We start from the raw sequence: 15,959 nt of genomic DNA on the forward strand, positions 1-15,959 counted from the left end.
GAGGTGTGAACGTGTCCGACGGCACACATTAAACATCCATCTATCACTCAAGAGCCAATCAATCATTAGCAGAACAGATTTTACATTTTATACTCTGCAGTGCTGCTGTTTTAGGACCTGCAGCTGCAGTTCAACCTACGTCGCCTGTGGGCTAAAAAAGCAGCTACAGTGGCAGTTTAGAGCTGCAGCTGTACAGTAAACATGTCGCAGTGTGTTCCAACTACAAGCAAAAAAAGTGTAATGGCTGCTGTAATTTGTAATGAGTGTAACAATTTCTAACCTGCAAGATGTACAAGTCTTGCTGACCGAAGTATATTTGCAGTTAAATCCTGGAAAGACTCGACACCGCTCAGTGTGTCACTGTGGGTCCTTTGTCCTCCATGACTGTCCTAGTGACAGACCAAGGGGTGGTCCCTGATTCAATTACTGGGCCCCCACTGGCATCCATGGATGCTTACAAATGGATGCCATGCATAGTTTGTCAGGAAGGGGGCTGAATAATGCTCCAAAGTCAGGGTAAATTTTGGCGAGGAAACAACTGGCATGACCATTTTCAAAGGGGTCTCTTGAACTTTCACCTAAAGATACCTAAATTAAGAAATGTGTTCTATGGATACCCACGAGTCTCCCCTAAACTTCCGAAGTTTCTTCCCAGTAAATGTTTTGTTCCTTACAATGTATGTGCTCCTTTAAATTAAAGCTGTATATTTGTCTCTTTAATCGATTCAACACTGACGTGAATTTAGACCACTGAGTGTATGGGTATTGAAACAAATTAATATGTAGGTATGTAAATGATGTGCTAAATTCCTGAGCGACCCAAAGATTTTCATTGGCCCCATCTAGCTACCCCTATGCAAAATTTCGGGGAGCTCCACTTCCAGTTTGCAAACTCAGACACAAAACTCCTCAAAAGACAAATATAAACCTCAAAAACAGAGAAAAAAGCAGCTATAACAGTCGTCAGTTGAGACACTCATTGCTTCTAAGTGTTCCAAATTAGCAGCAGCTGTTACTTTCCTTTCCTATATGTGCTGCAGGTTGACAAGTGTACTGAAAATGACCCATCAGCTCCTCCTCAAAGACATTCTTCACTCTGCTGAATGTAAATGAGCGAGCTTTCGAGTGATTTATAACCTCCTCCCACGAAATGCTAATCTTTGTACATGCCTAATATTTCATATATTAAGAAAGGAGAGAAAAAAAATATGTGTCAGTGTATGAGCGCGCTTACATGTTGCCATGCACAGGCTGTGTTTCTCAAACCACCTACACGTGTGAAACCTTGATTCTACAGAGTGTCCAAGCGTGAAATTGGATGCTGTACAGCACAAATGTATCTCTCCCTCGCCCTCCTCCTCCTCCTCCTCCTCCTCCTCCTCCTGTTGACTCCATCTCTCACTTATGTCCCCCGTTCAACGTGTTGCAGACAGTGTAAAGACAAATGTGGCTCTTTGTGTCTCTGAAATTATCTAGAATCGAGTTTAACTGCTTATGTTAAATCTAAAAAATGTGCATTTGTAGGTTGTTTCATATATTTGACATCACAGCCATACCAATAATATTCAGATTCATTTCTCCTCATTCCAGGCAGCAATTGCTTCCAGTATACAAGTGAGTCTCCTACTGATCAAAATGCCACCAGTTTCCACTACAACGTCAACTTCCAGACATTAAAAACAACGCCTGAAATACCAAAATTCATCACAAATATTGTCGCATTTATTTTTGTCGAGCCTGTTGTTGTTGCAGATTGTTTTTACATTTCTCAAACAGGTGACGTTTAATGCAAAAAGAGCCACATTCACATTACACTCCTGCTTATTTCTGACCTTCTTGGTTAGATTTTGAGACAAAATTCTGTTTCTTGCACTTGAACTCTTGCACCCACCACTTCATATATTTCTGAAAAGCTTTTTATCTCGTCATGCTTACTCACCTTCAGTTTGTGTTCGTGCTCTTTGTTGACTCGAGCCAGCAGCTGGGCCTTGCGTCGGTTCAGGGCGTCGATGAGGGCGTCGCACTGCGCCACCAAACAGGCCTCAAACTCCACTCCGTTCTCCTGCAGCAACAGACGAAGGATGAAAAGAATAAAGCGTCCAAAAGACTGAAAATATAAAGGAACTTCTAATTCAAAACATGCAGTATATAAAAGTAAAAGCAATGTTGAAAATGACAGATACGATACATTTTAAAATACTCGTAAAGTTTCCTTCGAGAAAACTTATTTAAAAAATGCATCCTCATTCGCACATCTCCAGTAACTCACCATCATATGAGGTGGGTGGATAAAATCACCATGAAGCGTCAGCATCACGCAATCACTGAGTAATGTACCAACAAATATGCCTGGTAGAGTTTGTTTTCACACACTCCAAAGTTCTACTCCTCCTCCCCCTCCTTCACCTCCTTCCTCTCCCATCCTGCATCTGCCACCTTGACGGGTCTCCCCAGAGCTTCATCTGACTGTGACGATAATCGATGAGGGCATGTAATCACACCTTCCTCCTCTCGTCAGCCTCTGAAGATGACCACAGCTTTGTCTCCACACACAGCATCTAAATCTATTCCTGGTCAATAAATTGTACTTACGCTAAGTACTGTGTGTGTGATGCCACTGGATGTAAAAGGAGGGACATTTCCATTCAAATCAATATTCTCGACTGAAAACTGTAGAAGAGAAATGCTCTGCTGTTGCTATGGTGATTCATCACTCTCACTGAATGTCGCTGCCTTTATATATTTTAGTGTTCTTTACATCCTGACAGCCTGTGTCCACATATAGAGCGTGGCATCATAAATATATTTTAAGAGTGCATCATGCTAAATGCAAAAACATCCATTACTTAACTGGCTCTAACTGAACGTTTGATGTGTTGAAAATAATGGTACGCACATAAAATAGAGGACGAAAGATTGAAAAGTGAGAGTAAACCATAGATTGTACAACAATACCTACTTTGGTGTTAGGCAGACCTAGAGTTGTCTTGCTTTGGTCTGAATCAGGGACTAATTTAATTACACAGCTGTATAATTGTCTAGAGTTGAGTCGTGTTCTCACGGCAGCATTTACAAGCGGACCAGATCGAATGTCTTGCGTGAGAAAGCTGCTCTTGATTGGTCAGAATTTCCATGAGTTCGACTGAGCCGAACCAAACAGGGCAGGTGTGAAAGCACCCACAGTGATCAAGGCAGTGGTAGACCAGCAGCCCCTCTAAACTCCCTCTGTACAGTCGTCATGAACGGGTAAATAAACTACAGAGACCAAAACTGTCTTTTGTACCAGGCTATAAACATGTTCTACTGTGAATGTGGGCATATTAAAATGAGGGTCTACAGTGATTAACTCGCTTCAAGTGGCCATCAGAGGAACTGCAGTTTTTGGTGCTTCTGCATTGACTTGCTCTTTTAGCATCTAAGGTTTCCACTAAAGTGATTCGTGAAATCAGATTTGAACTTGGAGTGTTGCTGTGTGTGAGCTTTGATGTCTTACTCTGAAATAGTGTCATTTTGCACCTGTCATATGCAACATCGTGCCTGGACAACGACCGTACTCCAAGCCAGGGATTACAAAATGTCGACAGTGAAATAATTCGATAAGCCCTTTTGTTTCTGTGGTGGACAGTCTGGGATCACAGCGGGGGATGAGAGATGGGTAACAAACTGCCAAGACAAGTCAGTGCATTGCTCCCAGGATGGAGGATGCAGTGGGTGAAGCAGCAGTTGTCTGCATTTGCTTGTCTGCATTAAATTACCTGGATGTGCTGCACCATGTTTCTCAGCTGGACCAGGAACTCTTTGGCCTCGGTGGCTCGGTCTGACAGGCCGTTGAGAGCCTGAGACAGCTGACCCTGTGGAGAGCGCAGAGAGAGGACATTAGAGATGCAGCAGCAGTACTGCAGATATATGGGTCTGTGCTGCATTCAATTAGCAGTAAATCAACACTCCATTTTTTAATAAATAAATACTGTATATAGATAGGTGCTGAATCTTCAGGACCAGAACACAAAATAATTATCAGTAGGACATAACTCCAATTTAAGGATTTACTCATGCAGGGATGTTTTGTGCGGACGCCTTTTGCAGGATGCAAACTGGCAAGAAAGTTACAGTCAGCTATGTGACGTACAGATAAAAATACAGCCAAGAGGAAGTGTCACCAAAAGAATTAGAATAATGGCTTTTCCACGTAATAAGCACATATCTACTGTATGAGTTAACTGTTCTGCTGTCTCCAGAAGATGCATCCAAAATCCCCCTTTTCATCATTTTCTTTTAGTAAAAGTATGTTACATCTTAAATAATATTTTCATGTTCTATCTTTTATCTAGGAGCATATACAAATGCTTTGCCTACAATAAAATCTAATCCTATTTTTGAGACAATTCAGTCAACCTCTTTAATCATATGAAACCTTAAAGGTATGCTATGCACAATTTCCCTAAAAAACTATGTTCAGACTCATACAGAAGTAACCCCTCTCATCACTTATGACCCACTGAAAGTGTGTGGCATTGTATTTTTCTGCAGAGACTCTGCCCTCTGTCTGTTTTTTCTCATTTCATTCTTATTCTCTGTGTTTGCTCAGGTGAGGTCGGGCTGTATAAAAAGGTAGTGACCAGGTGTCAGACTGTAAGCTGCAGACATTTCAGAGACACAGCGTCGAAAAACGCAAATATAGCGAGGCGAAGCACCAAACCAGAGTGAATCTGGGGTTGGCTTTTACTTTCACAAACAGGAGCCAAACATCCTGCATAGTATACCATAAAAGTGATTTGAATTTAATTGATTAGCTACTATTTTGAAAAGCAATTTTAGTGGTTCTTCTCGAGCAAAAATGTCAAAGATTCTGAAGTTCCAGCATTTAAATTGTGATGATTTACTGCTTTTGGCTTGTGTAATGGTAAACTAAATAACTCTGGGGCCTGGACAGTCGGCTTGAAAAAACTGTTTACAAAATTAAAGTAGGCATTTTTTAGAGCAATCAATCAATCAGTCAATCCATCAAGAAAATAATCTACAAATGAATCCCTCATGACAACAATCACTGCAGCCCTATAGTAAGAGTAACCACCCCTTTTGGTTGGATAATGAGCCAACAGTAATGTAAATGTGACATTGTTACTGGGTCAGTATAACCACATCTTGGTATGGCTGATTAACCCAGTGGATATAAAACAAATTACACTTAAACTGGGTCAAAATAATCCAGTGATTTGGGTATAATTGGTGACCCAGTGGTTTTATACCCAAGGGTACTGGGTTATTTTGACCGAAAGCAATGGGTTTCATGTTTGACTCGAACTGGGTTAAAATTCCCCCAGTATTTTTTAGTGTGTAGTTATTATTTATCAGTAGTTGTATCTTATTCAAATAGAGCTGCAACGGCTAATTGATTAATCAAATAAATCGGCAAGTACAGTAATTTGATAATTGATTAATCAAGTAAGTTTTTTAAGATAAAAGTTTCCAGCTTCTTACATTTGAATATTTTCTAGTGTCTTTACTGCTCTGTGACAGTAAACTGAATATATTTGCATTATGACTGACACAGACATTTAAGGATGACATCTTGGGCTTTGGGGAACAACGACCAAAATGTTTTACCATTTTATGTCATATTTTAGATCAAACTAACCGACTGATCCAGAACATAATCGTTAGTTGCAGCCCTTTACTCCAAAGTTACAAACATACAGTATGTAGTTTTACACCCAAGATTGTATAAGGTTCCTTCTCTTCCTTCCATCCTTTGCAAGTGGAGATGTTTGTAGTTTCATTTCAACTCTCAAAGTCATCCCTAAATAAATCAACCAACAGGAAAGACACATGGAGGCTGCACAGCATGACATTCCAAGCAGCTAAAGTTATTTTGGCTGCAGATTCTCAGGCCACTGCAGTCTGTCCAGTTCAAAGTATTAGACATATAAACAACCTACACACAGCTGTCATGCTGTGAAAATCTGCTAACCCTAAACTTGTCAGTTCTGAAGCTTCGGATGAACTCAAAATGTTCAATTTACAAACAAAGCTGCTTTTCACCACTGCTGAGAAACTGACATTTTGAGGAGTCGAAGTTTTCACCCCAGAGAAAAAAATGAACTGTCAGCTTTATTCTCACACACAAAATGACATTTACAACTAAAACTAAGATGATTTATGTACAATAAAGCACTTGACTGTTGCATGGTTTTATAATTGGATTATAGTCCCCGGTCACAGCGGAGCTCTGTGCACGTGACGGGAAATACCAGTTCTTTGGATGTGTGCGATGACACACAAATGCTCCTGTTTGGATAGAAAAAAGACATGGTGTTCATGTATGTGAAGCGAGGCTGTGTGAACAAGGAGGTGACAGAGCGAGAGGACGTGGCCTGACCCTGTGGGAACCTCGTTTGGTTGAGTGAGCAACCATCAGCTTGGGGAGCGTATTGTCTTCTGGGAGGAAAAGAAGGTATTGGGCTTTATCGAGCTAAAAGAAAAAAAATCACTTCAGCTCCGGAAGAGAGCAATAAAACCTGAAAGTAGCTGATACAGTGAAAAAGACTGTGAAAACAACTCTGTGTCAACGCAGATCCTGGCATCTGACGTTAGCCGGTCGAATGGGAATCCATCTGTGGGGGCCAGCAGCTGACCTTTGACCTCAGCGTTTGGGAAACCATGACAGCTGCCGCTAACATGAGTCTACTGCACCAAGGGACAGTCTGAGCCGGTAACAGCTGAGCAAAGACTGAAATGTAAACTTTCCCGATTGTGGAGGACTTCAAGTAACTTCCTCTTTGTTAACTTGGGACTCATATTTCAACATTTCAAGAGACCTGCATGAAAGAAAATACATGAACTGTATGTTTTCTCCCATGTTAGTTAGTTAGTTAGTTTGAATCAAAAATATCTCAAAATGCTGTATAGACAGACTTTAGAGGCCTTTGAGGAGATGGATTTTAGAACTGCAGTTAATGATCAAATAATCAAATAATTAAAGAAATGATTACAAATGTCTTTTACGAGTTCCCACAGCCACAAGTGATGTTTTTTTGTGCTTATTTTGTCTGACAATAGTTGGTTAGTTTTACTAAAAAGGTATTCGAAATGAGATAAAACAGCAAAGTGCAGCAAATTCTCAGATTTCCCAAGAGGAAAACAGCAAATATTTAGCAATTAGGCTCACTAAATGGGTTAATTGATTAACTGATTACCGAATTTTGAGCACAGAAGCTCATTTTTTGACTTCTGGGAACAACAATATGTAAGAGAGTACATTACCAAATCTCATTTATTCATTCATTTTCCATTCCATAGCTGCTTATCCTGTTGGGGGTCACAGGGTGGGTGGAGCCTATCCCAGCTGACATTGGGTGAGAGGCAGGGTACACACTGGACAGGTCACCAGACTATCACATGGCTGACACATAGAGACAGAAACCATTCACACCTACGGACAATTTAGAGTCACCAACACAGGGAGAACATGCAAACTCTGCGCTGAAGGTGACTAACAAGATGATCAGTACCACTTAGGGCTGTGACGATAACCATATCACCGCAAAACTGTGGTCATTTAACTCATTATTGACGGTGTAATAAACATCACAATCTCTTCTACTGACATCACAAAAACGGACAGTGTTTCCACTGTTAACGTTCTGCTGTTAGTAATTGTGGTAACTGGATGTAACTTCAGTTGGATGAGTATGAAAAGGAAAATATAAGGAGAAGAGGAGGGAGTGAGACTGCACCTGGATGCTGGCAAAGGACGTGACCAGATTATTATAGTTTATAAAAATGCAGTGCAGTGATGACGCAGACATTTCATACATCAGCCCTAAAACGCAGACCTGCCAATGAGTATGTGATTGGCCTGCTGACATAGCAGGCATAGTCAGTCGTCCCGTCATTGTGTTCGTCATTGTGAGTAGAGAATCCAGTCTGCAGGTTATTATATACACTTCTCTGATAAAAGCAGGGAATTATACAGTAACATTCATGATGCATATGTGCATAGTGTTCTGTGCATAGGGCAGAGGTATTATAAAGTCCAATAAAACACTCAGGCCATAATTTTTGGGAGGCAGCAGAGGGGGGCATTGGCAGTTAACAGCCTCACCGCCATACTGTCACAGCCTTATCAATACCACTTGCATATCTGGCTATTAACTTTAAAGTTTACAGCCAGAAGCAATGGTTTAGCATAAAGACTGGGACCTGGCTCTGTCCAAATAAAAAAAAATCCATCAACCTGGTCTCTAAATCTTTTTAATTAACACGTTATATCACATTTGTTTAAGTGTGTTTTGTTCTCGCTCTCAGTAAGAAGGCAAACATCTGTATTCCTTTAAGGTACTTTTCTTTTACCAGAAAGGATAAAGATGTGAATAGAGGACATGTCTTGGTTTGGCAGAGAATAAACGAGCACATTCACATCAAAAATAGTAAAAACAGAAGCACACCATTCCTATCCTTGGCTCCTGATGTGTTGGGATCCCTCCAGATCAGCCTCATTTTCTGAGATGAGACTATTTCTGAGTCTTTGATATCGAGCTCCATTTGACTTTATCGTTTTTAAGATCCTGCCATCCAAAACGTTCCCTCAGACTCTGGTGGTTTCATTACACATCAGCCGGGTCACCCACACCTGCCCTTTCAGCTTCTCCTAAATTGGAGTTCATTTTCTCTTTCAGCTTTCTCATTTTCCTCTGTGATACAGTGATGGACGTTGAGGGAGCTCCTGCCTTCGACTCACCCAGTTAACAGTCAGTGTGCGTTCAGTGACAGAGCAGATGAAATGAAAAGCACTTGATTGTCTGGAGGCGTTTTTCCGCAGTGTCTGTTCGAGAGCCTGCAGAGCTCAGTCCTCAAAACCAGGTCAAAACGTGCCATGAAAGCAGACACTGTTTTATTTCAGCACAGCTCACGGCTACTTCCTGCCCGGTAAAGACAACAGTGTCATGGTCGGCGGGTCACATATGGACAGACTTTAGCAACAAATGGGTGGAAGAGCACTATGGGCCTGACACCAAAGTGTGACAGTTTGAGAAGTGTAGTTTCTGGCAAGCTTTCTTTTCTCACATAACACATACGGTTTACAGTGATAACAACGGCAAATTTAACCCTCAAAATTACCACTGAGCCCTTAATTTCAAACAAAGATCTATGCTGACGATTGATTGTGTTGACTAGAAATGACAATATGACACTAAACTAGCAATTTCTGAACTGATGGTTTAGTTAACTGAAAACTCACTCCACAACCATTTGTTTTTTTTCTGCTTATTTCATCATATTTACTTTAAAATAAGAACCCTGTAAAAATATGCACATGGCAGCTACATACCTACATAATATCATGCTAAAAAAACAAGACGAAATCATTTCCCAGGTGAAAAGTTAGCATTTTCACCTGATGATCCATGCACATATAAGTAAGGATCAGCATTAGTAGAGCTGGTTTGCTGTAGTATTAAAATACTGTACTTCTATGAGCAAAAATATTTTTTGGTGTAACTGGTGCCCCCACAAAATATTGTTGTGAGCCACTGATGTGCTTCTTTGCTTTAGTAGTAACGCTATAGGCTACTGTAGGTAGAATGCTAGTTAGCTGCCCTGTTAACAAGAGCAGCTTACATTAAAGCAGAAAACACATTGTTTAATCCATTCCCTATACTTTTGCTAATTTGTTTTTGCTTTTAATAACACTAAAAACAAAACAAAAACACCACTCTCCAAACTCATAATATGTACATTATCGCTTTAATCCAGCTAGCTGCTCTGCAACTTCCTCAGGTAGGCTAATAAGCTCGTTAGCTGGACTGACTATCAACTGCAGCCTCCATTACAGCAGAAAAACAGATTATTTAATCCATTCCTTATCATTTTGCTCTTTTGTTTTTGGTAGCACCAAAATCAAAAAAAGACCACCCTCCATATGTACATTATCGCTCTTACTAGGCTACAGCCGCTCTACGACTGCCTTAGGTAGGCTATTACGTTAGTTAGCTGGACATGCTAACGATTGCAGCTTCTGTTATAGAAGAAAAGCACATTATTTAGTCCATTCCTTATAGTTTTGCTCTTTTGTTTTTGTATTTGGTAGCACTGAAAACAAAAAATACCACCCTCCAAACTTGTAATATGTACATTATCGCTCTTACTAGGCTACAGCCGCTCTACGACTGCCTTAGGTAGGCTATTACGTTAGTTAGCTGGACATGCTAACGATTGCAGCTGCCATTCTAGCAGACAAACACATTGTTTAATCCATTCTTTAAAATCTTGCTCTTTTAGTTTTGTACTTGGTAACACTAACAACAAAAAAATACCACCCTGAAAACTCTTTATGTATAATCACTCAGCTACAGCCCCTACTGCTAAGTGCTGTAGATAGTAAGGTAGTTAGCCAGACATGCTAACAATTGCAGCTTACATTATAGCAGACAAGCACATTGTTTCATCCATTTCCATTTATACGTTTGCCCTTGTGTTTTAAGATTTGGTCAGACCAAAAACACAAGACTCTCCAAACTCTTTAATATCGCTCTTTGCTTTGCTTGGTTATGCTGTAGTTGGTGAACTAGTTAGCTGGGCATGCTAACATTTGCAACAACAACAACAACAACAACAAAGTGTGGAAAATAAGCTCTGTGGCAAACAAATGTTTATGATACATACAAGTTTTGTTCAGCAAGATAATCTCCATAAATAAACACCCCTTTTACAATTTTTGAAGCTTAAATACAATCGCCCAATGTAAAAAGCTAATGTTAGCTACTGTTGTAACAAACAACTGCTGTTATGATTTATGGTTAAAAAATAGGTACCACCATCCAAACTCTACTAAACAATCAATTGTGGGCAACATACAGACATTTTCATCATCTCTAGAATGATTGATAAGAACGATAGGAGTTTGAGTTCGTGCTCAACAGTCCTCCACTAACATCAGTGCAACACAACTTCAAGATTGTTCAGGGACAGTCGAAATAAAAGCATCATGTAACATTAGTGTAGAGAAGAGGATGTTGGAATGTTTGCAATAAGCTACAGAGGATTTGTTGAGGTGGTGGGGGGGTTTAGGATGTCCCCGCTATTTTGGAGCACTAATCATCTCAGTAATTAAGCCGAGTGGGAACACGTGCATGGCATGAATAATTCACAAGTGGCTCCGGGGCCATTCGGCGTGTTTCATTTTCTCTCAGCGGCCGAGCGAACTAGCCAATCTGTCACAGGAAAGCGCGGATGTCAGAGAGACGTCAGAGCCAATTTGGATTAAAGCCCCCACTAGGAAGTGGGAAGTGCAAGGAAAGGAGGAGGTAGGTGTAATGTCAGTGCTAAGCTCTAAAGCCACAGCAGAGGAGAAGCATTACTCTTCAAGCTAATTAAAATACACATATATCCATAAAAATGTTTCCACGGTAAAGATAGATTTTGAGTTTCCATAACCTACTTTCAAAAAGCTGTGTTGCCTCCCAGAGACATTTTTAAGTGCCCTGCTCTTTCTCAAAGATTCAGGGTGAAGTGCTTTCTTTAAACAGTCTCTTTAGCCTCATTTAATCCTGTGTGTAATACAGTCATTTGGTAACACACTGTAAAAAAGCATAAACAGAGGGTGAGGTCAACTACTGGTGAAAGAAAATGCCAAATAAACAACTTAAACTGAAAACCTACAATGAAAGACAGTGCAAATTAATGCAATTTCGCACAGCTAGATTGCCGATTGTGTTTCCCCCTACAGTTATCAGTAACCAGAGACTCCAACATGAAAGGTTGCGGTTGTTTACATGCACTGCCGCAGCCCTCAGAGAATACAGTTTGAAATATTAAGCAGGCGACTTGATGATATTTACCGTCTTGGGAACCTTTCTGTTGTTAAAAATTAAGCTCTTACATCTTCCAACACGCTGGAAGAGTTAAGAGTTGGCCAGATTGTGATACTCCTCCGTGTTTAACAAGATCCCATATGAAACCCATCTTCCGCAAGCAGAACCTAAGTGGCTGGTGCATTATTCATCGCTTATATCTGCCGTCATCAATAATGCAGAAGAAGTCGTTAACTATCCACACACAAAAAAAGGCCATGAAACTCAGATTAGAAAAAAAAAGTTGCCACAGTTTCTGCATGTGAGAAACAGAGTCCTTATTTGACGGACACCTGGGACAGCACAGCAGGAAATGGGACAGAAGTGATCTATTCTTGTCAGCGCTGGATTTATCTCGTGAGGGCGGCGTCCTCTGCACATGATCAAGTCGCATATACATGCTGATCTAGTTTGAATGTTTCAGAAAGGACCAATCAAATACAGAGAATGAGTGAAATAAAAGGTGTTAATGCTAAAGTTGGAGTAGAGGAAGGTCCTGTCAGGTAACTCATTCTCATTCTCAACTCGCCAAAAGGCACCTTTCACAGGAATATGATACGCTGGTGGGCAGTGTCAGGTTGTAATGCTACCGGCAACTACCTCATATAAAGAGCTGTAAGTCCCTATAGGGCGGGGAGCGGGACAGGAGGTGGATGGATTCAACAAACCCCAGACTTTCATCTAAATTGCCTAAATGTAACCACATGCTTCTGTTGCACAAGGAAATAAAAACAAGGTGTTTTACCTACGTTGTTAGTGTATTTTGAAAAAGACTCTGCATCTACAGCCCAGTTCAGACCAAAGATTCGCAACGAGATAGGTTGAAACAGGCAACTACTTGCAATGCACTGTTCTGCAAAGTTCTAAAAACCTGCTGGTTCACACCAATGCAACTAAATGAGACGGCGTATCATCTCTATGCAACAACTCTGTGTACTTCTGTTCTGATTTGCAGCTTTTCAGGCTTATTTTGTGGCTGAATATAATTTGTAGCTTCTTAAAATATGAACAACTAGTTAGTCAATGAGAATGTGTGTTTGGGGAGGCATAAGCACATACAGCGAGTAGCAGCAGCGACCCACTGTCCAACACCGTGAGGATGGAAACAGACGGCTCGGCGGGGACGGAGCACCTGCTGCAGCAAGCAAACATACCATCTGTGTTCATTTTGACTTGACCACCATCTTCACTACAAGCCGATTGGCTGTTGAAGCAGGTGACGTGCTTTACGTTCTAAAACCAGCTGCTGGTGATCTGACTCGCAGACTTGCAGGTGACACCATCAACCAGCTTGAGTCGAGCTCAGACCGGCCAGTTCACACCACTGCAACTTTTCTCTGCAACGTTCTAGAACAGTTTTGTCTTGTTGCGAGTCATTCATCAACAACAGATGCAGATGTTTACCTAGCACGTCATATTAAGACATGAAAGTCCACTGACAAACAAGTTGGGATGAAAACACATTGATGTCAGGTGGTCTCTTCTTTTACTAAAGCACATTTGTTGATAGGTGAGCACTATATCATAAAAAGTACCATTATGGGGTGCCTGAGGTGACCTGGTAAGAGCGACATTTTGCACCTGGCCCAAGGACCTCACCTCTGCAATCGGCTGTCTAATGAAGAGATTAAATTCTCCCCAGATTTTATTTTAAAGCATGTTTCTGCTACTTCTAGGATTTAACATTTGAGATCTGCACCTTGCCCACTGTCTATAATCTCATCTAACCTCATCTTCTCTTCTGAACCTCTGTTGATGCAGCTTCGCTAGAAAATCCTCTTTCATCTCTGTGTCATGCATGATTAAGATATAAATCTATTTGTTTGTCCGTCCGTCCCTAAACAAACAAGTTTCTGTTTTAAAATCCCTGTATACCCACATAGGTGTTTTAAATTACCATGGTTGATGAGCTTCCTGTATGGTACTGTGTCAGTGTCAGAATTGTTACTATGGTAACCTGCAGTCTAATTTAAAAGGGTGAGCTGAGGACAAATTTGATAGGAGCAATGCTTTTCCGGGTGGTAAACTCCAGCGTTACATACATTAAAAATGAAACACTGCTGAGCAAACACTGTCCCAATCAGTTTGTTTTTAGACACCTAGAAAGAAGCCTACCTAAAAAAAGTCAATATCAGTTTAATTATATGCTATATATAAAATATTTTCATCGCTTTACCTTGCTGTCAGAGAGGACTTTCCAACAGGGAACTGAAGATGCTTTCTCATAGCCACCAGACTCCATCGAGAAAGAAAATATTTTTAAGACACTGGAGTTGCTGGTCTACCGCTGGTCTACCACACGTCTAACTCCAGCCATCCAGATCGTCTCTTTCTGTTAATCTAATCAGATTTCTGCTCTGTAAAGTCTTTATTGTCTTTAAGTCACAACACTCAAATAACAGACTGAGGATCATTACATCACTTCCTCCTCAAAGTTTGTAACCTTATCACCAAAATCAAAACAATGTCACTGATGATGATTATGCTGATGATAATTATAGCGATGATGGAAATGGGTTCACTGCAGGTTTTAACCCGACCTGATCATCCACTGTGCAGTTTTCAGGTTGAGCTCACTTTCATACGCAACTAACTGATGTCCTCATTAAATGTGGGCTGACTGTGTTAGGGCAGCCAGATGTGACGAAGCATAATAAATTATTCTGTTTTGAAATCCTCCTAAAAAACTGACAACTCTTTTTTTGGTTTAGACTCATTTAGGTACAGAAAAAAAACCTTCATGTCTTTATTTCACAGTCGGGCCACAAAGGAAAACTGGCACATTGGAGTTTTGAGGCATTTATCTCTCTCCAGTTCCACGCCTGGGGCCAGTTGAAATATTCAGCCGGTCCGTGCTCCCACCGAGAAGTTACATAAAAAATATGTCAAAACAAAAATACCTTTCGTGCATACGCCAAAGTTTTCTGTGTGGACCCGAGATGACAAGATGACCCAGGCTGGACATGAAATATTCTGTTTCTCGTCAAACTCGATGAGACATTCGACGTCACTCTCTTTCCTGCTCAGTCTCTGATTCACTTCCTGTCTGCGGGCATTCTGGGTCATTCTGTTGCTCTCATTTTCCTGTTCTTTATCTCCCTCTTTCATTAACATTTACACAGCTAATCTCTTTACATGGCAGCTTGAGGGGTAAATATCACCGCCTGTAATGGAGCAGCGTCAACTTAACGGCTTTGAGACATCCAAGCCCCCCCCCCGCAACTGTGAAATTCATTCTTTATAGACCTCTGTCCCGCCTTTGTCCTCTGTCTCATCCCCCATATTAGTAAATCACAGTCTGCTGGCATGAGCAATCGAGCAAACGTGCCTTTAATCTGTACAGAATCACTTCCAGTAAAGACGACCTCTACTTAACGATTTTGTCCACGTTGGCACAGTCCGCTAACTGACTCGTCGTAAATACTATAGGGCCCAGGAGGGCACTCAGGACGTTTTTATGACTTGCTACAGTATAGTATGGTTGGGTGATATGGCCAAATATCTATATGATAATGTATCAATTTAGAGACACTATCAATATGTTAACATGCTTATTTCGTCACAACATTTTTAACAAATAAATGGTAGAAATCCAATTCTGTTAAACTGAGAATACAAACAAAAACCAACAACATTAAACTAGAATTTCAACCAACAAAATATCCCACAGTCAAGTCAAAGCACTGCAGAATCCTGGAGCACCTTGATAGCCGAGTGGTTACAGTGCATACCATATAAACGCAATGTAACAGGTTTGATTCTGACCTTGAGAGCTTTGTTGCATTTCCAACACATTCCCATTCCCAGGTCCTCAAATACTGATGCTTTGGCAAGTCCCTCTGCGTGTAATATTGATGCCAAAGGCAGCCTTTAGACACACCAGGCTTTCAACTAACTCCAAGGTAAACCAGGGCTTGACGCTAACTTTTTTCCCAAGGAGCACATGTGCTCCTAAGTTGAAAAAGTAAGGAGCGCACAAAGAACTTTAGGGGCACAATGTAAATTGATCAAATAATGTGTTTTCCGTAATAAACGTGACACAAATAGACATTTACAAGCAAAATTATTTAATGAATTTGTATACAAAATGTACAGAAAGGTAAAATC

General features: G+C 40.7%; 1 protein-coding gene across 5 annotated transcripts in view; it reads right to left on the minus strand.

Moving 5' to 3' along the window:
• trim9 (tripartite motif containing 9) overlaps nt 1-15,959 on the minus strand; it is a 59,123-nt gene that overhangs the window by 33,284 nt on the left and 9,880 nt on the right. For all 5 annotated transcript variants that reach the window (XM_050061364.1, XM_050061361.1, XM_050061362.1 and 2 more), the window contains exons 2-3: nt 3,756-3,851; nt 1,940-2,062 (exon numbers count right to left, since the gene is read on the minus strand). In XM_050061364.1, the coding sequence (XP_049917321.1) occupies nt 1,940-2,062; nt 3,756-3,851 (219 nt within the window). The remainder of the gene's footprint in view (nt 1-1,939; nt 2,063-3,755; nt 3,852-15,959) is intronic.

The sequence above is a fragment of the Epinephelus moara genome, chromosome 14 (genome assembly GCF_006386435.1).
Source record: "Epinephelus moara isolate mb chromosome 14, YSFRI_EMoa_1.0, whole genome shotgun sequence".
Lineage (NCBI taxonomy): Eukaryota > Metazoa > Chordata > Actinopteri > Perciformes > Serranidae > Epinephelus > Epinephelus moara.